General features: G+C 38.3%; 1 protein-coding gene across 4 annotated transcripts in view; it reads left to right on the top strand.

Annotated features, from left to right (window-relative positions):
* The window catches only part of LOC103294001 (cytochrome P450 7B1), a 158,289-nt gene extending 137,591 nt beyond the window's left edge, over positions 1-20,698 (top strand). For 3 of the 4 annotated variants that reach the window (XM_028158805.2, XM_054708578.1, XM_028158804.2), the window contains exons 4-6: positions 1-154; positions 11,535-11,710; positions 17,282-20,698. The exon at positions 1-154 is cut by the window's left edge and continues 53 nt beyond it. In XM_028158805.2, the coding sequence (XP_028014606.2) occupies positions 1-154; positions 11,535-11,710; positions 17,282-17,578 (627 nt within the window). In that variant the 3' untranslated portion in view covers positions 17,579-20,698. Of the gene's footprint in view, positions 155-11,534; positions 11,711-12,302; positions 12,455-17,281 lie in introns of all 4 variants that reach the window. The other variant, XR_008554592.1, reaches the window with a different exon arrangement.
* Positions 20,699-27,500: the final 6,802 nt, after the last annotated feature.

The raw sequence follows: 27,500 nt of genomic DNA, 5'->3' as shown, positions 1-27,500 counted from the left end.
TTCTGGACGATCTATTACCTTCTACGGCACCCAGAAGCTATGGCAGTGCTGCGTGACGAAATTGACCATTTGCTGCAGTCAACAGGTCAAAAGCAAGGGTCTGGATTTTCCATCCGCATCACCAGAGAACAATTGGACAGCCTGGTCTACCTAGGTAATTTATTTTTATCTGTTATGAAGAAAAGAAGGTTACTTCTCTGCTAACTCAGTTTATCACTCAAAGCTGTTTACCAAGAGGTGGAGGACACAGCTGTCTAATTGACATAATAACACCCATTTACATCAATTATAAATTATGTAGTTTATAGTTGTAGATACTCTCATTGCATGTAAACATTAAGGCCTAGGTAATTAACTATGCAAGGTATGCAAAAGGCTAGACCAAAGCTTTGCAATTATTTGGGAAAAAAAAATAGTTTCTGCCTATTAAGTCATTTGATTCTGAGCATCTGTTGACATGCTAATGCTTTCCAAACACTGCTGCTCTATCTTGTCAAGAAAGGTATTTGGAGCTTGAAAAAAGAAGGTATTTCAGGAATGCAACTTATGTACAAAACATATTTATTCTACCCTAAAATGATGTCTATATTTTCATGCAGCAATTAGGATATTTTATATAGCTTGGAGTACATGATGCTCAAAAATGTAGTACAAATGATTTCCACTGAAAGTTCATGATTTAAACACACTTGGGGGTGAAAAGGAAAAGAAAAAAGGAAGGGAGAGAGCAAAGGAAAAGAAAAAACTACAAATTACTTCATGTGAAATGTCAATATTTTATAAAACATTCACTGACTCATGAGATATGCATGGTCTCTATGTTAAATACATTTGAGGTCAGGAGTGACTGAGGTGTTTTTCTGTTTCTACATATACCTGTGTACCGGTGACGTGAACTTTTGACGACAGTGGATTGCATTCTACTTTGCTAGTTTTGATAAGACCACTGTGATTATGTGATGAACTTTATTTTTTAAATATATTTTATTGATTTATTACAGAGAGGAAGGGAGAGGGATAGAGAGTTAGAAACATCGATGAGAGAGAAACATCAATCAGCTGCCTCCTGCACACCCCGTACTGGGGATGTGCCTGAAACCAAGGTACATGCCCTTGACCGGAATCGAACCTGGGACCCTTGACTCTGCAGGCCAACGCTCTATCCACTGAGCCAAACCGGTTAGGGCATATGTGATGAACTTTAATTTCTAAAGGTAAATTCCATATCGATGAGTTATCCTCTGTCCCTTCGGTGTTGATATTTCATCCTGTGGTATCATTTACTATATAACAGTCCCTCTGGACAAATGGAGGAGTAAGTCTTTATATTTCTATGTTGCTTCACTCATTTGACAATGTAGGCAAGTATTTTAACCCATGTTGGCCTCCATTTTTTATCTTCTAAATATGTTCCAGAGTTTTTGGTGGGATCTTGTGCATGTAAAGGCCCTACAGGTCTTGACTGCCAGTTGGTTCCCACTGGTTAGGATAAAGCCCATCAGAGGCAGTAGCCAGAATCTGGCCTTGTATTGACAGCTGGCTAGCTTGTCAGTCAATTAGGAAAAATACATCACCTTACAGTTTGCTGTTTGGAGCATATAGTATCAAAGTTATTGTGAATTTTCTTCGTGAAAGAAAATAATCCCACATTATTAAAATTCAAATATTATTTTATTTTTCTTTTGAGAATTAATGGGGAAGAAATGCACAAAATTTGTGTACAGTTCTGGACAGTTGCCTTCACATGGATACACAGTATATTATGAATAGAAGATCTGTGGTTCTGTGAAGATCAAGGTTGCATTTCCCACATATTCAGTTGCATTTTATGAATCAGATTATGTATATGAAAAGTAAAGCAAATAAACTTCAAGGAATAGGTGTTTGTATTCATAGACAGCTATTACTCATAAAAATTTAGTTGAAATTCATCAACTCTTTTTATTCAGCTTCTCATTATTGAAAGAAAGGATCATTTTAAAAGTGTAGTATCAAAAGAGGAAAGTTTAAATGTATTTGACCAAAAGAAATGGCAGGTTCCAGAGTTATAATTTGGGTCCATTCAAGTCCATAGCTAGCGCTAGAGATTTTCATCCTTGGAGGACTCAAATTTACAGCTCATGGACCTTCACCAAATGAATAACAATCCCACATGAGTGAGGATCCACCTGATTAAAGGCATGCCTTCCGTCATCTGGAAGGTGGACCTCTGTTTTCCACAACCTCAGTTATTAGAAGAGATCAGGCAACATTCATTATGAGAATTTAATCTTGTAGAACATAGGGTGTGTTTTTACTTTCACGAGATAGACTGTTTTATGCAGAGTGGAGCAAACTTTTCTATGACTCAGTAACACAATAGATAACCTCTGCATCTAGTCATAGCTCAACTGTATTTCTGTATATTAGAAGAGCTTGAACTATATGTACAATAGGCAAAATTTATAGAATTAAATATTTGCAGTGTACTGCATGGTGTGAGTTTATGTGCTTCTTCTTATTATTTCCTTAAGGAAAGAGTTCTATGTATTCTAAGTACAATTTCTCTTTTTAAAAAAATTTTATTGCCCTAACTAGTTTGGCTCAGTGGATAGAGCGTCGGCCTGCAGACTCAAGGGTCCTAGTTTCATTTCTGGTCAAGGGCATGTACCTTGGTTGCGGGCACATACCCAGTGGGAGTATGCAGGAGGCAGCTGACTGATGTCTCTCTCTCTCTCACTGATGTTTCTGGATTTCTAACCCTATCCTTTCCTCTCTGTAAAAAATCAATAAAATATATATATTTTAAAATTTTTATTGTTGAAAGTATTACAATTTCTTTTTAAAGAGATATCGTGAATTTTTATTGTAAAAAAAAAATCACAAGGATGAAATGAATGCTGTTTTGTTTGTTTTTTTAAACCAAGACATAGAATTTTGTTATTAGTACAGGACAGGGACAGGAGATTATTTTTACAGAGATATTGCATATCAGCATACATTTATTAAACAGCAAGATTGAAAAGGAAAGTTAAAATGCCATAGAAAAGGGTGTCTTGTTCCTAAACAAAAATGATTTCTCTAGAGCAGACAAGAAGACAGTGCCCAATGGGGTACAGGTGATGCAAATCATTGTGCATATCTTACTGACATTTCTGGCCAATCCTGTAGGCCTCAAACGTATCAAATTTCCACTGACATCAATATACACCTAATGTCAGCAAAAGTTAAAATGTGTAACATAGATTAGGTTTTTAAATATCAAGCTCAAAGCAATCGTCTGTTGTCAATGGTTATAATGGATTTATGCTTGTATCCAATGCTCTTGAAAATATTTCTTTAAAACCATTCTACCTTTCTCTTAAAGAAAAATATAACTTTTTATTTTTATATACTTATATAATTATTAGAGGAATTCTGCTTATTATGACCTCACTAAAATGTTATGTAAATTTAGCAAAGATCTCTACCATTAAATTTAAATGTAAATTTAAAATAATTTAGTAACTGTAGTGGGATTACTTGGGGAAGCCTAAATCTAAATAGAACGAGTTGCTGATAAAATAAAAGTTTGAAAAACTCTAAGAGAAAAGTAAGAGATAATGCAAGGAGTGGAAGTCTCAAAATTGACATTTTGATTAATGGATAGCAAATAATCTTGAGTCCCACTTCTTCAAGGTTTACCAAAATAATGTATATAAATAACTTAATAAAAAGTATTGGTTCAATGAACATTATCTGTTCTTATCACCAAGATGCTATTTAACCTTGATGTCATCCCTACAGTGTTTATATTGTTTTATTTATTTTCAAGTATCTGTGAGCCAAGCTGGTATCAAATTCACCTTCTGCTTAGCACACATGAAAAGAGCAACTTAACTCTTAAGTAAGAACGTAAGGCAAAGTGGATTATAACTCCTGAACTACTCAGATGAATTACAGGCATCCAATTTTGTTCAATGAGATATCTTGAAAATCAGAAAAACTGCAAATGTGGTCCAAGTGAGGAATATTGGAATAAAAGGAAGTGCTGTAAAACTAGGGCTCGGCAAAATTTTAATACTCTTTTAAAAGAGGAGATTGTGTATTATAGTAACTCTAGAATTATAAGCTTGCTGTGATCTTCAGTAAAATTCTATAAGACATTTCTAAGCCCATTTTTTCTGATTAGTTGGGAGGGGACAGGAAGAAACGATTAGTTGGAAAAAATAAAGATTACTAACAAATAATAGTAATTATTAGGCATAGTCCATATTAAATCTATTGATGATTTCAATATTTCAAAGCAACTTAATGGACTTACATTGTTTCATGTGATCTTCACCAAGATACTTGGGGGACTGGGGCAACTATTATTTTGCTATTATTTATACAGATGATAAAATTCTCAGGGTGCTAAATGACTTCCCTCAGGTCATGGAGGTAAAGGAGAGAGGCAGGACTTTAACTTGGGTTCTCTGTCCACACCCAGCCTTTTCCCCTCAGACCTGTCTGACACAGAAATCACTGGAGTCCTTTTCATTGTCCAAACTGAGAGGGAAGAGGAAGTCTTTGTATCATGCTTCAACAAAGCCAGCCATGCTATTCACATGGACAAGATCTGAAAATGTGGGCTAGGTGATGATAGAGTTAACTTTATTTTTCATTTCAGGATGAGACATTAGGAACGACGGTATTAATCATTATTTTACTATGTAGCAGGCACTGTATTAACTGCTTTATGTAATTAGCTTATTTAATCCTCAAGAGTTATCTTTAATTCTTGGGTAACAAGGTTCAGAAAGATTAGTGAGCCACCCCAAATCATACAACTAGATAGTGGAGGAGCCAAAAATTGATGCCAGGCCTAACTTCAGTGCTAACCTATAAACACTGTCACTTCCTGGAAAAATGCTCTAGAGACGTACCAGAGACCTAGTTTTTGTCTGATATGTATCAATAATTCTCAAATATAATTGAGTTTGAGTGTGAAATTGGGGCTAGAGGTTCACATCAGAATTTTATGGAGTTTTTTTTTAATAAAAATAAACTTTGCATTTTAGAATAGTTTTAGATTTACAGAAAAGTTACAAAGATAATAGAGTTTTCATATATCCCTGACACATGGTTTCCCTCATTATTAACATGTTAGTGTGGTATATTTGGCACAATTTTGGGTACTATATTGAAAAAACTTATTTAATGTTATAAAATAATTGTATTTGAGAAATTAAAATGGTACATGATTTAGACAACAGTAGGAAAGTTTACAAAATCCTCTCTTCCAGTGGGGATGCACAAGCAGTATCAATTCTGCTTCATATTAGAAACTTCTAACTGGAGCTGAGGGGAGAGGCATCTTCCATAAAAGGGTACATAAGGTGGTGAAATCTGTGGAGAGCGGCCACAGTGTTTGGACAGGTTCAAACCTCGGACTAATGAGAAGGCACAGTCCACTCATTGCCACGTGCAATCCCAGCATGGAGGGCAAAGCCCTCCCAGCACAGTTATAGCCAACAGCTAGAGTTGTAAGCTTGAACCTATGGTCGGAACACGTGGCCCCACGTGCCTGAGTGATGTGGGCTTGATAGAGTTCAGGTGCATGTAATTGAGTAGGATCAAAACCCACAAGAATGTTGTAAACATCTTGACCATGCCCTTACTTTGCCTCGTGGCATCTGGCTATAAAATAAAGACACGGCTTGTAGTCCGTGGCACTGTCGCTAGCTCTCCATCAGAGAGGACAGTGTCCCACCACGACCCAGCTTTCATTCTCTTGTCTGTCTTTTCTCAATCCTTCATCGCCCCCACTCAGGTTCACCCTTGGCCATGCTGGTGCAGCACAGAAAATTTTATACATAATATAAGGAAACATTGGTTAAAAAGTAAAATATACTGATTTGGATGTTTATCACATTTCCAGCTCAGCACAAAGCTAAGAGGGTTAGATAATCTAATGAATGCTGGAAGCAGGAGTTGAAAGGATTGAAAGGGAAATTTAATGAGAATGCAGATTATTGTATTTAGGTCTGAAAATCAACTGGGTAAGGATAGGATGAGGAAATGTGTGGCTGAGCAGAAAAGGGTTTAAAGCCCTGGTTCTCAGCCTGGATTCCTCATTGGAATCATCTGGGAAGCTTCAAAAATACTCAAACCCAGTCCCACCCACGGAGTTCTGATGTCAGGGGCCTGGGTGCAAGTTCATGATTCTAATGTGCAACCAAGGTTTAAAAGTACAAATGTAAAGTGTTTGTGAATGCAGTGGTTCTGATTGCATTGATCTAGGATGGAGCATTATTATTGTTATTATTATTATTATACCATCTCAGGTGATTCTAATGGACAGCCAGCACTGATAACCTCTGGGATATCAGGAAGCTTAAAACAAGTCAGTGGTGATATCTCAAAAATATGTTGTTCATTTGCTTCCAACAAAAGCATTAATGCAAATATGGTATCTAGGGCAGAGAAAGCAGTTCCTCGCTACTTTTCCAATGGAAGTAGCACACCCAGTTCCACCACATTTTAGTGGTACATTTATTAATTGAATTCATCCAGAATGTCAAAAAATGAAAGCCATTATCTTCTCTGACTTACAACTTCAAAATGGCATGATAGTGCCCCTTAAATATTTTTAAAAGGCTCTTATGTGGAAGAGGAATTTGGATCTTTATTTTTTACTAGAGGCCCGGTGCATAGATTCATGCACTGGTGGGGTCCCTCGGCCTGGCCTACGGGGACCGGGCAGCTACCAGTCCAACAGTCAGACACTTAGCATATAAGCCTTTTATATAGAGAGATTTTTTGGCCTTTGGGTTTTCTAAAGGGGAGAAATGAAAGAAATGACAATTTCAGCCCAGTTTAAAAAAACACACAAAAAAACCTTTGTAATAAAATGGACTTTCTGAATGCCATCATTGGAGATAGCCAGTCAGAAATTGTACAATATCTTCACTAGGATCTTCGGAAGCATTTCTGTTTATATGTACTTTCTAATGGTGAACTACGTAAACTGCAGGAGCCTTGAAGGCCAAATCCATACGCTGTGTTCTCTCTTTTCTACGTATGTCAGCTACCATTTCACACCAGCAGCAGCAGCCCAGTGCCTTGCTGAGTAGGCCCTGGGTAAATGTTTACTGAATATATGAATGTTGACTTTACATGTCTATATTTTAGCAGTAAACCAAAGGGTATGTCTGCAAAGCATAATGAAAGTTGGCATTCATTTCTACCAATTCCGATTTATTTCTAACTGTACCTAAAATATACAGTTGTTGAGCCCAAAATTAGTTCTTTCACTTTGAATGATCTGATTATTACAATTTCAGATCTACCTTCTCATCTGTCTTGAAGGTAGTTGAATAAAATCACTGACATATCTGGACCCTCCCTCCATTTCCTCACTCCCTCTAGAGCACACTTCCTCCACGTCCCCCTCCCTTTCTCACCTACCTTCTTCCTAAGATCACCCAAGTAGACTGTGGCAGGGCCTGGCTGTTCATTTCACTCCAGTCATCGCTGCTATCCACTGATCACCATGGCTAATCAGATGGTATAACAGTCTGCACCAATCATTAACATGACCCAAATTAACAGCCTGGCCATGTCACCGTGCATTCATTCCACATACACAGACGTGGCTTACGTGTGAGGCAGAAACTTGGATGTGCTTATTTGTGTTTGCATTGTAACATGCATTATTGATGGTCCAACGCTGCTTCCTCACTTTAAATCTGCAAATGAGAATCATCTGTCAATTATTACAGCTAGAATTGAGATCTGAGGGCAAAAGGGAAAGGGAATATGCCTTTTTTTTCTACCACCATTTCTTTCATTTGCCCTTTTTCTTCACATTGACTTTGTACGTAAAGCATCTTAGCGCAACACAGTCCCCAGCTTTTTGCCTGCAGCGAATACTGAATCAGAATATTTTTATATCCTAAAGATAAACAAACCTTCCCCAGCCAGGTGAAGAAGGCCATGCAGGCTCTGACTTGCAAGCTGCTTGTGGGAATTTCGGTAAACGAATTTCCTTGTATGTACTGGTCAGTAAAGCTCAGTACGTAAAATGAGGGTAGCCTTATCTTAATCACCATTGCCATTGTGGGCATCTTACAGTGCCTGGTGTAAATTATCCTCCAAATATTTACATTCTTGATAGCCATTTTTCTACAATGCATTTAATAAGTGGAGGGTCCTATTACCTGCTAAATGTTAGTGTAAATTAACAATCCATTATGCACAATAAGTTTTATAAAACATTTGCAGATAGAGATCATGTTTAATTAAAATTAGCGCGCACATGAAAGCCAAGTGCACTAATGATCACAATGACCTTTTATTACCTGCAGCCCCTTGTTTTGCCCAGAATGATTGACAGCTTGCTGTTTGGCTACCATGTTGAATTTCAGCTGACAAGACTTTTCATTTTAACTCAATTTGCCCGCCTATCACAAGCTGGTGGCAGGCCAGACCCAAGTCACCCAGCTTTGCCTCAGCAGCTTGCTCTAGTTCTCATTAGTACGCATTTATTCAGTGGAAATTGGAAGACAAATGCTTGAAGGCATGTGAACTAAGTATAGCAAATTAGGTTTAAAGACTGAATATTTATAAGTATATGGAAAGTTGTGTGGTTTTTTTTTTTAATTCTAGAACGAATTGAGAACTGAGTGCTAGCTTTGGCATAAAAGAAATAAAGATAGTAGGGGGAAGGAAGATTCTAAGAATAACAATACTATAAGCTTTTTCTTTCCGTTTTGGAACTATGTAACGTGCCTCTGACAACACCTTATCAAACACCAACCTGGCCTCTCTTTCGTGGAGTGCTTGCTGCACAACAAAGTTTAGCACCTCGTGCGTGAGAAGGAGGGGGGCGGAATGAGGGTCATGTTCAATTGTTGCTCGGTTATCCCTTGGTATGTTTTAAATTGCCTTGTTTGTTCGGCGCTAGCACAGAAACAGATGTTGCTCTACCGTGCAGGATAATTTACTGTACCTCCTGGTGCAGCATGGACGCCCTCCCAGGGCCCAGCTGGTCTGTCAGTGGCACTGGCTGGTGTCTGCTCAACTATGACAACTACAAGTAGAGGCTGCAATTTTATTTTTTTTTATTATTGTGCAGTTGTCATTCTTCTCAACATATAGCTCTGCCTGCGTTCTTACTGGGGCTGGTGGAAAAGCTGCTGGCTTTTGTGCCTGTCGGTGGCAACACAGAGCCACAGAAGGCCCGCTCTCCATTGTTAAAAATAATGCATCTCATTACTTCTGCCCTCTAATGATTACCGGCATGATCGCTTAGAGCGAGAGCCAACCTCGTCTTGCACACATAACTGGTACTGGAAGGTAAAGCAGATTTGTCATTTATGATCTGACCGCTAAGCCACACTTTGTGCTCCATTATCGTGATTAACTTCTGCATAAGATATGCTTGCCCAATTGTCATTTGTGATACTGCAGTGGGCACAAGCTGCCATGCACCCCCCACCCCACCCCTCCGAGCACGTCGGCCAATCAGATGTGACCATGTTATTTGGACGGTTAAATGCCTGTCCTGTCACAGCAGCCGTGGCATCATTATTGTGCTTTTGTATTTCTTCTTCCCACACCCCTACTGGACTTCGTGGGTGGACAGGCTGCTACATATGTCAGCTACCATTTCACACCACAAGCTAAAAGGATGCTGTGCTATTGTTGACCCAACAGAGCCAGCAGCCACACAGGGGAAGCCGGCCCTCGATTTTCACCACAGAAATGTTGGTCGCTGGTGTCCTGCCAGCTAAAATCCATCGTGTATCAGGTGCCTTGTGGCTATCTGCAGGAGAGTTCACGTTCCAAAACCAAAGTTCTTTTCTGGCCTCATCACCAACAAACCGATTTGACTCTGCCTGATTATAATAACGAAGGCAGTCCAGGAGAATATGCGCAGCCTCACTGTACGTCACATCGAATCACCACACTGCCCACACACAGCTGACCACAGCCTCATTTCTTTAGACAAATGCATGCTTAGGAAAAACCTCCTGGGAGAAGGCACCCAAAGCTACTTGGTACCACTATGCAAGCCATGCATAGATTTAAATCTTAGTGAAGGAGCATCTATTTTTATTTTTTGGCTGATACAAGCCCTCACTGACCAGTCTGCTTCTATAATCTAATAATAGGTACCCATGTTTCAGATCTTCGCTGAACACTAGGAGACTGGGCTGTGTGTGTGTGTGTGTGTGTGTGCGTTTCTACATTACAAGCCATAAACACAACCATTTGTTACCATGTGAAGGGGGAAAATACTCAATTTGGAGCTCTTTTTCACATTTCTGATTAGAAGGAAGCAAGCTTTATATTCTAGGACCCATTCACGCTGGTGCAAACATAGTCAGTTTTGATTATGAAGGCAGAGATGCAGACCCAGACGGGAGCTACATGCTGATATGCATGCTATCAGAATGATTTATGCAAATTATGCATATTATTCCCAAAGGAATTCCTCCTCAAACTGCCAGGATAAATTGCCGGAAATTAGCCATAAAATCTGTCGTGCTAGGAGCAAAAGGTGAAGGCCACTGGGAAAGCAAGGACATTCAGCTTCTGGAATCTTCCAGGTTATGATGATGGTTGCTATTTGCCCTGGAAGTGAGGGAAATTGGGGTTTTCTTCTGAATCCTGTAAAAGTATTTCCCCTTTGAAATTTTTCCAGCAAATGCTGACTCACACTTTATTTACAGATAGCATAAAAGAAATTAAGTGTTAAGCTGTCTCAGGAAACACCACTACAATCACTTTACTATTAACTGCCTAAGTGGTTATTAAATGCCTCAGTCTGGCTTTAAAGGCATAGCTTTCCGGAAGGTTGGTGAAATAACCCACCAGCAGTTGTTTAACTGAGACGTGGTTTTAATTTATAATGGGTATGCCCACAACACAGCATTTCTCTCTTGCAAACTATTCCTTCCTACAAAAATCCTAACTACTGACGTTCTGCCCAAGCGTAGCACTGTTGCTCCCGTCTGTGAAATGTTCCCAAGCCGTGTTGAGGACAGACCACAGCTGTCTCACCCACCCCCTTCTCGCTCTGGTCATGCCAGGCCACCATCCTGGTGCTCAGTGATCTGATTAGGAAAGGGTTTCCTTTTCAGTCAAAGCTATTGGTGGTGAACTTGACTGGTAAATTGTAGGCACTCCACAGGAGTAGTCATATTTTAAGAAGCTGTTGCTTGCAAAAAATAAAAGAGAGAGAGAGAGAGAGAGAGAGAGAGAGAGAGAGAGAGGGAAGGAAGGAAGAAAGGAAGGAAGGAAGGAAGGAAGGAAGGAAGGAAGGAAGGAAGGAAGGAAGGAAGGAAGGAAGGAAGGAAGGAAGGAAGGAAAAGAGAGAAAGAACTACTTATGGACACGCACAATAGTATGCTGATTGGGGAGGGAAAAGGGGGTAGGTGGAAGTGGAGGAGGATATAGGGGAAAATAAATGGTGATGGAAATAAATAAATTAATAAATAATAAATAAATAAATAAATAAATAAATAAATAGCAATTTTAAAATAATGATTAAAAAAAGAAGCTGTTGCTTGCTTGTTTTCCTTCAGAAAGTGCTATTCTCGAGGCTTTACGACTCTGCTCATTTTCGTCCATCATTCGTTTTGTTCAAGAGGATTTGACTCTACCTTCAGAGACCGGGGACTACCTCTTACGAAAGGGAGACCTGGTCGCCATATTTCCTCCACTCATGCATCACGACCCTGAAATCTTTGAAGCTCCAGAGGTAAATAGTCACCGAGCTGGCCATTGCTACTTCTTATATGCTGCAAGCACATTCCTCTTCCTCTTGAGCTCTTTCTGTCTCTGCCTTTCACCCCCATGTTCCAGGTGGCATCTGAGAGAGTTTGATGATTTCTGTTTTTCCTCCAATAGGAAGATGTTCCTATTTACTGAAGTGTTTGCTAAGGATCTCTCTTTCAAAGTTTTCGTGACCTATAAATCGGAATACAGTGATGAGACTCAGTGCTAGTTTCATCAAATGAAATGGACACCGTACCTTGGCCATCATTACCTTTAGGGCATAATTAGGTTTCCTTGGCAGAGAATTGTTGAAAGGGCAAGCTATTGACAGGCGGCTGAGAGAATAAATAATGATGACACTTAGATTTTGCTAAGTGTTTCCAGAATGGGGTTGATATCCCAAAGTTAAATACCATCATAGTCGTAGTTAAGTCCACATTTCACCTCGTACTAAAGATACGTGCCCCTTCTTGATCAATTAGGATGGCATTATGAACTTGAGATTGTAAAGCTGCTGCTCACGGATGAAGCTCTGAGGGTAATTGTGTCATCTCCTTGTATTTTTTTCCCCAAAGCTGGAGTTAATGAATATCAAAGACTGGAAATTAATCCACCCTGGCTCATCCCTTAATACCACTTCAGAGGTTCACCACCTGCATGCAAATTGAATGCACTCATATTCTGCCTCTGCGAATCATGAAGTAATGCTGTTGCTGCAGTGGTTTTTGTATGTGAAATGCCATTTTTTAAAGGGAAACCTCTGTTCTCTTTTGGAGCAGTTCAAAGGCTGAACCTCTTTTAAACCCAGTTTCTAAGTGAGATGTCACACAGCCAAGCTGGATTAAAATAATTTTGGAAACTAATAAGAAGAGGACAACTTCAAATACAATGAAGTAATTTACACTGGTTTTAGGCAAAAATTTTAGGCGAGGGAGAATGTACATATGGTTTCTATGTGTTTCAGATGGGACATTAAATGAATGATGATAGGAAGTCAGAAGTAAGGTGTTAGTGAGTGAATGAACATTTCCCAGACAATAAGCTTTATTTCCACATTTGTTAATATCAAAATTTTCACCCACGAATAAGTAGTCAATAAACAGGGCAAATGATTAATATTTGAAAAATATTTTAAAATTTTAAATAGCTTTATTTCCAGCTGTAATTTTTTAATATGTATTTTTATTGATTTCAGAGAGGAAGGGAGAGGGAGAGAGTGATAGAAACATCAGTGATGAGAGTGATTCCTACTGGGGATCGAGCCTGCAACCCAGGCATGTGCCCTTGACGAGAATCAAACCTGGGACTCTTTAGTCCTCAGGCCAATGCTCTATCCACTGAGCCAAACCTGCTAGGACTGCAATTTTTAATATATTTAACATCATTTTCATTATATGATTATTCCAATAGTTACTATTAAGTTTACCACTCATGTCATAATAGTAAAATCAACATTAAAGTCACCAGTAAAGCCCAGCCAGGCTGATGTGGCTCAGGAGTTAAGCATCAACCTATGAACCAGGAGGTCACGGTTCGATTCCTATTCAGGGTACATGCCCAGGTTCCCGGCTTGATCCCCAGTGAGAGCTCTGCAGAAGGCACCGATCAGTGATTCTCTCTCATCATTGATGTTTCTGTCTCTCTCTCCCTCTCCCTTCCCCTCTAAAATAAATTTTTAAAAATTAAAAAAAAAGTTACCAGTAAATACTCAAGAAATGTTTGCCAAATCACCACTGTTTTTATGGTACTGTTCTTTGAGTGCTTCCGATCCTCCACTCCTAACCCTGCCCTAGTGGTAGAAAAGGCCATGAGTTAGAATTTTAGGGATTTTTAAATCAAAGTTAAATACTGAAAGTGTGCTGATTTATATTTCCACTCTGGTATTTTTATATGCTGCAAGCACATTCCTAAATAGCAGTGCCCAAACTTTACATAATATATTGACCAATCTTAATAGTAATTGAAAGGGTTGGCCTCATACTAAACCTGTGGAAAAGTGAAATTGCAATATTGTGACTACTGATTTAGTATCACTGGGGTAGTTCTAACTTAAGTTTGTGAGCCCTCTATTATTTACTAAACTTAACATCAGTCAATTGTACCTGACTATTATTAAAATGAACTAGCTAATTCTTTGACATGGTATTGTTTTCTTGAAATTAGTTGTGGAATGCTAATAATTATAGTTCAGAGCCATTTTATGACTTGGCAAGGTCCTATGTAATCATTCTATAAACATTTACTGAGAATTTACCACTAGTGAGCATATAAATTGATTCATTTTGTTCTTAACAACTTAGGGTCACAATAAGACACTGTAGATGTTTATATAACACATGCCCATCCAAAAACAACAATGCACTGACAGTCAAGAAGGCAAATCTGTCCTTGACCATTTGTCACTAAGAGCCGTGGCCCAGGAGCTCATCAGAGGCCCACATTCCCCATGTCCTGTCTTTTGTGTACTAAATTTCATGAATGGGAAGACCAGGCCTTAGATATAGAAAACAGACAATAGCTGTTGGGTCAAAAATATGAGGAAGACGAATTTCAGATATAAGTATAGTTATTCTTGGAGCACATAGACACGGAAGAGCCTTAGCAGAACATAGGTTCTTCCAACCCAACAAGGCATGGTTTCAGGATGTTCAAGCTTAAGAGACCCTAGAATATTAGGCCATGGTTTTCCTGAATCACATATCTTCCTGTTTTCTGAATGCCTTTCCTTGTCAAGAAACAAATACAGAACTTCTACTTTGTGCATAGCACCTAGTTGGGTGCTTAAAAAATACAGAGATAAATAAGACAGTGTGACTACTACAGTCTCCTGGGATTTCTTGGCTCTGCCATTTTCTGTGGGTTAACTCTGTCTTCTGCCTGGTGGCAAGAAAGCCACAGCAGTTGCAGTCATCATATTCATATATAAATAGGTCCAGAGGAGAAAAGGTGATGAACTATTTTTGTTTGTTTGTTTCTTTCTTTGTTTTTCTTTTTTCACCAGAAGACATCTGGAGAAGTCCCCACAGACTTTTCTCCTGTAGCACTGATGAGATTGGTTCACACACCCTCTCCTAAATCAGTCATAGGCCAGAATGATGTGGTTACCATCATTGGAACTTAAAAACAAATGAAAACACACACATACACACACACGACAGATCTTATGCAGAAGGAAGATGTTGAGGAGTCATCCACAGCAATCATTAGAGGAGCAAGGGGAAATTTCAGTGTCTTACCTTTTCTCTTAAAATTTCTCTATTTTATCCACTTAATAATATTGCATTTAATTGACCCCCTTTAATTATGAAGCACTGAGTTATTATGGCTATAAGAGTTTAAGTCAACATTAAACCAAAGCCCTTCCTTTTTTAAAAGTCGTTTAAAATATTTTTATTGATTTCTAAGAGGGAGGGAGAGAGAGATAGAAACATCAATGATGAGAGAGAATCAGGCCCAAGTCCCGGGCATGTGCCCTGACCAAGAATCAAACCACAACCTCCTGGTTCATAGGTCGACGCTCAACTACTGAGCCATGCCGGCCAGGCCACAAGCTCTTCCTAATATTTCCTTCTGCTCTGGTTTTCCATGCCTTGGCAATGGAAGGAAAACAAACTGAAAATAAACTTCCACTCAAAAATATATTTATGCCTATGTGCCCTTTGACCTTGATGATAGTCTCAGCAAAAGAAGTTGGCCTTTTCCCTTCTTGTTTCATAATATATCAAACTAAATAGGAATTTCTATGATGTTTAGTATGCGGAAATTGAATATGATGGAAAATTAGAGGAGTGGCATTACTGATTGACTAGAAATTTGAGGGAACTGAATGTAAACACTAGCTAAGGTCACAGGGGTAGGGGACCATTATGTGTTGATCACCGTGGCCTCTCAGAGGACTGCACATTGCATTTCACAGAGAAGAACAGGAAAGCCATGGCAGTTTCTGGCTTACTTATGACACCAGAATATTGTGAAGTCATAACCTAAGCTAAGTTTTCCTTTTGTGTTTTCTGGATTAAACATTGGGACTCCAGTGAGACTATTTCTAACAAATCATTTCATGGCAAAATTAATGTAAACTATTTGGCCAAGGCCAGGAGATCTCAATGAGTCTGCTGGTCTCCTCAGATTGGTCAGGAAGCAGCAGTACTTAACTTGGGCAAGCAGGCCCGGGCCACAGTAATGGAAAAAGGTCACCAGGAAAGAGTGTCATATAGTAACTCTATCTCCAGGAACAAAATAGATGTCAACAAAGAGTGTCCTTATTCCTAGGGATGAAGCAAGATTTTTATTTCAAACTGATTAGATTCTATTCGGATACATCCCAGAAATTGCTTTATGGGAAAATACACTTGTGTTCTACTGCAGATTAATTTTGCCATTTTGATTCCATCAACTTGCCAGTTAGAGGGGAATAGAAGCTACCCAAAGTGTGTTTTCTAAGCTTGACTATTTATCAAAATATGTATCCTAGATAAATTAGGATAAACTCCATACTTTTAAAGGAAATGATTTCGCTGACATTAATACTGGCATGGAGTGAGACAGTTAGGTGATTTGTGATGAATTCAGCATCTACCCAGGTATTGTAGGGTTTTCTCTATAACCTGAAATGCTTTCCATCTGACATGCTCTTTGCTTTTGATTTCATGTAGTTCATATAAAAGTTGTGTGCTGAGCAGGTCTAATGCTAATGAGCACCAAGCACAGGAGAAATGTGGTCATTTTCATGCATGCCACGTGTTAATTTAATCAATGGTTTAATTCGCCATGGGCCGAAATAAGGTCACTCAGTCTCCTCTTGCAAACTCAAGTGAGAGTAAATTAAGATGGCGGGCCAAATACCAGAGATGAACCATTCCCATCATTTTCTGTAACAAGTAATATAACTTATTTATGAAAACATATCAGAAACACCTGCCATCCTAGAGTTATCCCGAAGAGAGTTCATTCTTGTCATAGGAGAAATTCAGTACAACATCAAAAAACAAGCAAGACTGATTTTGTGGCTTAGCTCCTCTCTAGTGCTTTATGTGAATTTCATTATTTTATATCTATTGAATCCAAACATAAGCATTGAATCCTAAGCTCATAGTTCTCATCCACTAGTAGCTGACTGGGAAGGGGTAGGAAAAACAGCATATTCTAGATCCTTAGTAGCTCCTATTCATTATTCTAGTAACAATGGTGCCAGTGCCAGAGCCCTGACCTTCTACCAACATTGGTTTATCAAGTGCTCGTGAGTCAGGACCTACCTTACACGACAAAAATAGACATAGTGCCTCTTTACTTAGGAAACTCAGCATAGGAGAGAAATGTGTGCTGGGAAGGAAAGTCATATAGGTATTTTGATTTTACTCTATATGGGAAAAATAACTTCTTAGTACAATTGGAGTTTTTCTGAAAGTTCATACATGATTTGCTCTTAGTTTTATTTTCTTAAAAGGAGCCTTTTAAGACAAGCAGGAGGAGCTGGCAATTTTGTGGACATGAACTCAGACTATTTCGTGTAAATGTTTTTTATTGTAACACTCTCTCCATTTCTTCTTCACAGGAGTATAGATTTGACCGTTTTGTAGAAAATGGCAAGAAGAAAACCACCTTTTTCAAAGGAGGCAAAAGGCTGAAGCATTACATACTGCCATTTGGAATGGGAGCCAGCAAATGCCCAGGCCGATTTTTGGCAATCAATGAAATAAAGCAATTGTTAGTTGTACTTTTATCTTATTTTGATTTAGAAATAATGGATGATAAACCTGTACAACTAGACTACGGCCGCTTCTTGATTGGTATTCAGTACCCAGATTCTGATGTTTTATTTAGGTACAAAGTCAAATCTCAAAGAATCTAAAAGGCAAAAAAAGAGATCTATCAAAACCCACCTAAACATCGTCAGCTCATCAATTTGTTTTTAATTTCTGCAAATGTAATTGCTTTGCTTCTTTTGTTTTAAAAAGTGCTAACTTTTATTTGATCTGAGATCAGTCCAGCTTGTACTTGCTCATAAAATAAAACAGGGTGGTGTTGTGAAAATGGACACCAAAATTAACATCGTAATAAACTAAAAATAGTGTTTTTAATTTTCTGCATACTGTGTTTTTTCACCTGTGATAGTAAATAAATGGCAATAGATTTAGCACTGTGGGATTTTTAAAAGTCACCTAAATTCTTATCTAATATGTAAATACACTATGTACTACTGGAAATTTGTGCTGGAAATGAACACAGTCCAACAACTTCCAAATTCACAGAGAAGGAAATTAAATTTCCAGGAGATAGACTGAATGAAAATATTCCCTTCAGGTATAATATCAATAATATCTATATCACCAGGGTATGTTTTCATTACACGAGTTGTGCAGTAGATTAAATACTTCTACTTCAATATTTAATCACCCATAAATGTTCTTTATTACTTGTATACTATAGCTCAATAGGACAAAATTTATTCTGATATAAGACCACTCGTTTTCAAGTTAGATCTGATAAGATTTAATGTATAAGAACACACAAAACCTATTATATATTCAGCAATTGCTCTAGACATTAGTATTGGTTTATTGCAGAAACAAATGTTGAAATCATTACAGGATTGATTGTAGCATTTGGCTTTAGTATAAACCATAAGATTATGCCAGAATTGCAATTTAGTCTTTCCTAAATGCTTCTATTTATATAAACAGAAACTAGATAGCAGTATTTGTTCTTGACACCTCACCTTTTGGACTTGGTGTTTGTTTGTTTTATTTTGAATTACAACACTAGGTAATGAAATATAATTTTATATGCCAAATGCAGCATTGTGTCCATGATTCAAAGATTTCTAGTATCAGATTACCAAGCAATTGATTGTCTGGCATATGACATAAATGATGCTCTATCTAAAGAGGCAAAACAGGTAGTAAAACCCAGGTAATTCATGCTACATTAATGATAACTTATAATATTCAGAAATGCGCTATTGTTTTAAAGCGGAAATTGATTTTTAAATAACATTGTAAAGTGTTTACTATACTTAATAAGCAAATAGATTTTCCAGCATTTATTTTCTCCTTCCTGAAATACATGCTCTAAATGTTCCTTAGGGAAGGTCCTGTGGTCTAAACAATACTTTTGCTTGGTTGAAGATGTTTTCATTTTGCCCTCATTCTAGAAACATGATTTTACTATGTGCACACATCTAGGTGAGAATCATTTCCTCACAATACTTTGAAGATATTGCATGTTCCTAAGGCTTCCATCGTTGTCAAGAGGTTAGCCTTTAGTCAGTTTAATTACTCAGTAGAAGTCTGCTCTTTCTCTCTGACAGCTTTAACATGTTCTCTTTGTCTTCAGTGTTTTTAGTTTCTATTTATCATGCTTGTGATTCTTGAGACTGAGAATGTGTGTCTTTCATCAAGTATGAGATATTCTCAGCCACTATCTCTTTGAATATTACCTCTTTCTAGGTCTCTGTTAGATTCTCTCACTCTATACTCAATGTTGTTTGACCTTTTCTCCCCATATTTTATAGTTCTAATTTACATCCTAGGTAATTTCTTTAGCTCTTCTAGGTTTTTTTTCCCCTCTGTACAGTGTTATTGAATCTGCTCTTTAACACATCCATTGAGTTTGTTTCTTCCTTCTTTTTACTTTAACCTCAGGTTTATAGAATTGAATAATCATAGTCCTTATACCCATTAATTCATGGTGCACAATAATAATTGGTCCAAGCAAGCCCCCTCTGGCTTCATTTACATTTTTTGTTTTATCCCTAACCCCCACCATCATACTCTTCCCATCATAGGCAAATATTCTAAACTGTTTTTATGTTTATCTTTTTATAGCACATCTATTATTATCTTGGGTGAATGTTTTTGATTGACACAAATGTATTTTCTATAAACCAGATCCTTCTTAATTCAATATTCCATAATGTGTATCCATTATGTTTTAATGATCTATTTTCCCAGGAAGCTGTTGGTAAACTCTACTTCTGTTACTTTGAAGTAGAGGCCAAAGCCCAATCTTAAACTACCTTACTTTTCTTGCCATTGCTATGCCCAGCCACCTTCCACCCTGGGCTACTGCAAACCCCGTCCTCAGCCTCCATAGCGTGTGCGCACATACATCACAACTCACGCCCTGGGCTTTATCTCCTGCCTGCCACAAAGCATGGCCCATTCATTTTGTACTAGGACATCTAGTCCACCATATTACCTGAAGTGGAAACCTTCAGATTTTTAAAGTCATCTTAATAGTACACTTCTGTGATGTTACAGCAGAGAAAATGCAGAAAATTATTCCATTTTAATTTCTGCTAAATTTATAATTAGAAGTGTGTGCAGGAATTTAGAATAGAAAATAAGAATAAATTAAATGAAAAAAAAAGAATTAATTAAATGGCTAAGAAAATATTATGCAAAATCAATGAACAGGAGAACCAAAACAAGAGAGTCCTAAGACAGGCTTAAATCTAGTAATTAAATAGTATTTGTGAATAGGAAAAATGCTGTGGTGAAATAATTTAAAGGACATGGATTCAAGCTGTGACATAACTGGTTTGTTATGATCAACAAGTCAGTTTGCTTCTCAATGTTTCATTTCCTTATTTTCCAAAATAAAAATAATAAGGCCTTTCGACATCAGGGTTCATTGTGAGGATGAAACACAGTAATAAGATGTGTAAACATTTTGAAAAGTGAAATGCAATATACAAATGTAAACTTGTAAAGGAGATACTTTAACAATGTTGTGCCTTTTAAAAACTACTTTTATGTATTTGTAAAAGGAAATAATTTTTGTCATTAGTTAATGCATTATTCATTTATTTGATCAAACATTCATCAAGCATTTCCTCTATTCTAGATATTATGTGATGCACTAGATTACCTTTCCTCAGGAACATACAATATATTAGGGAAAGCAATGTACTCACAACTAATTTATTGTAAATGTAGTTGTAAGTAATAAATTCATCTTTTTAAAACTATTCTAAAATTCTGATTTATCACTAGTTCTAACCAATCTTCCATCATTAATTCCACGGTAATGTTTTGTAATGAGAAATTACTCTGTACATAATCACACACATTAAAACATACATATCAGTTTTTATGATTGTACTAGTGGCCCGGTGCACGAAATTCATGCACATTAAAAGCAGGACCCAGAGTCAATTCCCCACCCACCCACATGTGCCTCAAAATTGCATGAGACCCAAAACCAGGCGCCCACCCCCATTGGGCTAGATCCAGACCTGGCCAGTCCCACCCTTGTCAAGCCCCACCGGGCAGGGGGGCATAGCCTCAGTTCCCCAGGCCTGGTGCCAGGATGGGGGGCGTGGCCTGAGGTCCCCCAGATGGGGCAGGGGGCGTGCCTTGAGGTTCCCCGTCAAGCCCCGCCAGGTGGGGGACATGGCCTGAGGTCCCCTGTCAAGCCCCGCCAGGCTGGGGGACCACAGCCTCAGGTCCCCTGGCCCGGCACTGGGATGGGGGCACAGCCTTAGGTCCCCCGTGAAGCCCCACTGGCAGGGGGGCGCAGCCTCAGGTTCCTGTCAAGCCCTGCTGGGCGGGGGGCGCGGCCTGAGTTCCCCCAACCCAGCACTGGGGGTGCACCTTGAGGTCCCCTGTCAAACCCTGCTGGGTGGGGAGCATGGCCTGAGGTCCCCTTTCAAGCCCCGCCAGGCAGGGGGGCGCAGCCTCAGGTCCCCTGGCCTGGCACTGGAGCAGAGGCGAGGCCTGAGGTCCCCCAGCCTGACTCCAGGGTGGGGGGCACGGCCTGAGGTCCCCTGTCAAGCCCCACGGGGGCAGGGGAGGGCATAGCCTGCTGATTGCTCGTTAAGGCTCCTTAAGGGAATGTGGCCTCAGCTGTGAGTGCAGCCATCTTTGTGATGGAGTGATGGTCAATTAGCATATTTCTCTTTATTAGATAGGATGGCAAAAATAAGGCTTCAGAATTTTTTCAAACTATATTTTACATATTAGAAAAACCCATATTTTCATTTGTAAGTCTCCCCTAAGTTTCAAATGAAAGGAAACAAGTAATAATGTTGATTTATATCAATGACCACCAATAATGATGCACTCAGCAAAAACTAAATGCTCTGAAAGTATTAAGACAAAAGCTATTTATCACTAAATAAGGCATGCCATAAGCAACCCACATGGGAACTTTTATCTGCCTTCTTTTGGTTTTTCTGACTGACTTCATTATATCTTCTCCATTTCATCATTAAGGTTTGGGTCACAAGTCTAAGGCAACAGAGCTTCCCAACTCAAAATTTATATGATTACTTCTGCTTATTTTCTCATAAAAAATAATTTGGGTACCTTTTCCTATAAGCATCTTCTAATGTAACAGAGGAATATTAAAACCAATTTCCAAGATTAAAGCTAAAAATTATCTAGGTTTTGATTTCAGTGTAAAATAATGTCAACAATTATAAAATAAGGATTACTTGCCAGTAAAATGTGCACTGTTTTAGCCTACTAAATTCGCCATTGTTGCAAACTATTATTTACTTGAACTGCATTATTAGGTTTTCATATTCGCATTCTCAATTAAGAAAAAGTAAGCAAGCCAAGATTACGTTCCCTGTAGCATTATTTTAAATTATAATGAGCGATCACATAAAACTCTCTAGTATTTCTCTAAAGCAATTATTACTTATTCTGCTTCATAGTGTTCATCTAAATCAATGATCATTGATGTTTGAACTTTTTTAGCTTTAAGTGTTTATTTATAATACCTTCTTGAGTAAGATAAATTTAATTCATGAAAAGCTCTACTACATAATTTTAAATGGGAGATAATTTGGCAATACTTATGCTTAAAAGTATATTTTTAGGCAAAGGAATGCTGTATATTAAAAAAACACACAACTGTTGTCCTGAATCATTTGTTTAATACTATCTTTTGATTTTAAAATTGTACATATGTGGATTTATGAGAAAGCATATTATCTTAAGATTGTAGGTAAGAAAAAATGCTTTACAACAGGAATTCAATAAATCGATTTTTAAAGCACAGATGAATGACCATGTCTGCTTATTTCCCTAATAGGAACATGTTAGACCTGATTACAAGTGACAAATTATTTGGGAAATAATTTTGCTGTCTGAATAGCCCTACATCCTCATCCCCTCCACACATACATACAGTATGTACATATGTTTTTACTTCCTGATACTCTCCTTAAAAGAATATTAATTGTTATATTCAGATTATTTGTCAATATATTTTAGCTTATTTATGTGGGAAATAAACATAGATCCAAGAAATATCAGTGACTAATAAGCTTTTTTAAAAATTTTAAATATTTTATTGATTGATTTTAGAGAAAGAAGGAGAGAGAGAGAGAGAGAGAGAGAGAGAGAGATCAATTTGTTCTTCCACTTATTTTTGCATTCATTGGTTGCTTTGCATGTGGCCTGAGCACCCTGGCTAGAGATGAACCCGTAGCATTGGCGTATGGGGATGATGCTCTAACCAACTGAGCTACCAGCCAGGGCCGTAGTAAACTTTTTAATAAGTTTCTTTTAACCTGGCTGACCTTGCTGGGCTATAATTCTTAATAATTGTTATTATTCTGTGGAGAGATATGTAAGAACAAGAAAAGGGAGAGAGATTTCCATTAGACATGGTCTTTGTTTTCTGCAGATCACTTTACCACAAATAATGAATAAAACAATAATATTTGGGCAGTATTCTACTTATTCATAAAGCTAAAATTCAAACTGTATAAAAGCATATCGTACAGAATGCTGTTGATAGAAATGAAATGTGGCTCCTTCAGTTACTGGCCATACAGAATTTCACTGGCATACCTGGCTTTTCAATAAACACTCCTGTGAGTCATTGTTTTAAGGAAATTCGCCTTAGACGCAGAAAGTGATTGTGTGCCTTTGAATTAGACAGTGTGGTATTGTTTAATGATCAGGGTAAATTATGTCCTTAAATGAAGAGTCTATGAAATAATTAGCTTTGTTTTCAGTTTTACTCTAAAAAGCATTTATTGAGTAAACAAAATTTTTGCAGAATTCTCTATGGATTTAACCATGATCATGTAAGTACTAATAGGTATATTCTACTTAAGGTACAGCTGGATAGAGAAAATACACCATGGTTATGCTGGATAATTTTAAGTTTGATACAGTTTACTGTTAATTATTTGAGGCATAGTTAATGTTCTCAGTTTCTAACTATATTAATTTCTATAAAGAGAGCATGATATATTGCAGACTACACAGAGAGCAAATGTTTAGATAGCATATTTCCCTTACAACCTTTTGTGCTTATAGGAGAAACTAGAGGGACATGTGAGTAACAAATAAAGGTACTAATATCTAATGATTCATCACTGAGTCAAATTTAAATACTTAAAAATATAAAGTGTGTATTAGTTGGAGATTTTTTTTTGTTTGCAAAAGAACATTTACTCCATATTACTTTTGTTTCTAAGAAATAGCTATTGTTAATATGAATATATGTAATTATTACATGAAAACCCACATAAATGCTTTGTATGTTTAATGTTTAAATGAAATGTACTTTTATTCCATAACTTCTAAAAACTGGCCAATATACTTAAAATTTTGTAAAGGCTTTGCTTTATACTTTAAATGAAAATTTTAAAAGTATTTGAAATTACTTTTAAATTTTCTATGAATCTAAAAGTTTACAAAAAGTAATGTTTCCTTTGTGCTTTGAAATTAGGTATTCATTTTTTTTAAATGTCCTCTTTTGAACCAATTCTAGCTTACAGAAAAGCTGTAAAATAATACTTATTTTTAAAGAAGAAAGTCCTCATACTAAACAATGCTTGCAAAAAGTAAACTAAAGAGTGGTCCTAGGACTTTGCCAGTGAAGATCTTAGTTCACCTTTGACCTTTGGTGGTTGATCATCCACAACCACTACCCTCCAGGGAAACATACTGTGCAGATCAGTGGAATGGCAGAGATAATTTGAGTTTGTATGCCATTCAGATCCTCCATAGGTCAATGAAGTGTTTCGTTTTCATTAAAATTTTTCCTAAATGTTAAAAAAAAGCATACTTTGTTGAGTAATTCCAGATTTTACTTAATTTCACTCTCCTGAGAAATCTACACTTTAAAGATATGTATGTCTGATGCTTCTCAAAAAAAAAAAAAGGGGGGGGGGAGGGTTATTCCCTGACCCTGCTTCCTTTTCTCCTCCATGGCTCTTCATGTTTCTGTGGAGGCCTGGTTAGGAAATTCATTTTCTTTTCATGGAGGTCTCTGATGGAGGCCACAGACTCAGTATGGCACCTGAATTTTGACCATACCTCTGCAGAGACTGTACCTGGCAGATGTAGCTGTACTTACTTAAAGAGACAGTACATAATCTGAGGCTCTCCCATAATAAGTGATTATTTGTCTTCTCTTTTCAAAGAGTAGGTAAAGGATATATTAACAAAGAAATCCTTATACCAGGTTCTTCAGTAATTGCCAGAGCAGATAAATACATAAAATGAGGTTAGGCCATGAAGTACTTTAATGTTTAAATGTAAATTCTCATCTCTAAACATCTCTATTAACCTAGCAGATTTGAGTTGCAACCATCCTCCTAATAAAATGTGAAATCTTTTAAGATTGCCAAGCACTTGTAAATAATGGATCCTTTAAATATCCCTGAACTTTATTCTAAAACTTATAAGGAGAAATAATAATTGCTTTATATAACCACTGATACCATTTTAGCATTTGATGAAGATGTTAATTTATGGTTGGTTAGCAGTTTATGGCAGTCATTAGTTTTTCAGTTTGGTCCACATTAGAAATCTATTTTTCTTTTTTATTTTAATCTGAGACAATTATATAAAGATATGGTTATGTTTTATCTAAAATGTATCATTCTACTATAGCATTTCAAATTATTCACAGATCATAGTTCTTATATGTGCATATATGAATTTAAAAATACAGCAATAAAATGCTTGAAACAGATCATAAATTTGCTTCATATTTTATTGCATCTCTGAATCAGGTTGAGAAGACAAGGGCAACTATGGTCTTTGGGAAAGAATTAACTCTTTCCCAAACTGGGAAGGAGAATGATAGCACAGTGTGCATAATTAAAGCCAATCCCTCATCAAAGCATTCTGGGGACTTGGGGGACTTGTAAGATAGGTTTGTTCATCATATGGGGGGTGGTGAGGGTGGGGGGAGGGGGAGAGGCTCGGTGAAGTTACCTGCAAAATCCTCCTTTCCTTTGCAGTCTAACCTTCCCAGCACAGTCATTTCTCTTCCAGCGCTTTCTAATCTGAATTCCTGTGTTGCCCAGATTAGAGAACAGAGAGGAAGGGAAGGGAGAAATGTCACGCAGGGGTACTAATTTTGCAATAGTCCAGAAGGCGCCTGATTGTGTTAAAACCAGTAATCTAGAAGAAGTGGTAGAATTTAACCTAAATCAGAAAGCCAGCAAAGAGTTTCCCTGAAAGCAAAGAGGTCCCTGGGGGATAAAACTGGGGCGCTTTTGCATTATTCCTGGCTGTGGCGCGGCTGCGGGGTGATCTTGACAAGCCTGGCATTTGCACGTGAGCCCACCAGGCCGCGGGGGGGTGCAGGACACAACCCGATCCTAGTGCCCCCTCTCCAAAGAGTTGGACGCAGAGTCCCTTAAATTCGCTTTTTGTCCCTAGGAACTTGGAGGTTGGGTGGCTTTGCTCCCGCAGGAGGAACCCGGAAGGCCAGTCCAGGGGGAAGCTCGGGGAGAAGGGGCGCTTTGCGGGTGCGGATCCCGAGTCGTTCCCGAGGCGCAGCGCGAACTGAGCAGCGCTGTGGGCGCACGGGTGGTGGAAGTCGTTCCGTCTGCAAACTTGGGCTGGCTGATCTGCAGGAATAGCATCCCGCTCCCTGCCCTCCCAGGTCCCCAGCACCAACACTGGCCCTGGGGCGATGCAGACACCTGGTCACCCGCACAGAACCCGGGTTCCAGTAAACACATGACCAATCGCTCAGAAGAGCCGGAGATCCCGCGGGAGAGAAAGACTCTTCACTCGAGAGTTGCTTTTACTCTTAAACTAAGTTACTGTCTCCTCGTTTTCCCTCTTGTGCCCCTACCATCTACGGTGCCCAAAGTCTGATATAAAAAGGCCAAATTCAAATCAACCTGCAGCTCATTGGCTTGGCAATCAAGCGGCCTCCGAGTTATAAATGCCAACACAGAGCGCGCAGGAAACGGGCTCATTTATTTTGCTCACACGACCAAAAATGTTAATTGATGGAAAGTTGCTTGGCACGTGGATAATTTAGTCTGACCCACATTTTAATTAAAAGAAAACTTATTATGTTTCTGATGTTCATCTTTTGCCATTTAATTTTGTTTAGAGGCGCCGTTGTGTAGTTGACAAGCCTCCACCCCCAACCCACATTTCATTAAAAGTTTTACCAAGGACCCTCGCCTGACCAGGATTCATTACCTCCCGCCTTTCACGAGCACACTTTCGGGTCTCCACTCGCACGCTGCGGCCGCCACAGTGCGCTGCGAGCCGGGGAGTGAACTCTCATCATTATTTTTCAAAGTCCGGGGAAGTGTATTATCCTTTTTTTTTTCCTAGTGGTAATTAGTTACCATAGCATCTAATACGTAAATGTGCCCAGAGCACACCATTAACAGTTAAACGGAGGATTCAATTTAACACATGATTATATCTTTCATAAGTCATTACATTGGAGAAGTCAATGCCACTCATGCTGGAACAATCTCCAGGTCCGGGGCGCGTAGAAAGGTTCGGTTCAGGCGTCCGAGACCAAGAGGGCCTGGAGAAGGG

The sequence above is a fragment of the Eptesicus fuscus genome, chromosome 19, assembly GCF_027574615.1.
Source record: "Eptesicus fuscus isolate TK198812 chromosome 19, DD_ASM_mEF_20220401, whole genome shotgun sequence".
Taxonomy (NCBI): Eukaryota; Metazoa; Chordata; class Mammalia; order Chiroptera; family Vespertilionidae; genus Eptesicus; species Eptesicus fuscus.
This window is presented reverse-complemented; position numbering and strand designations above follow the sequence as displayed.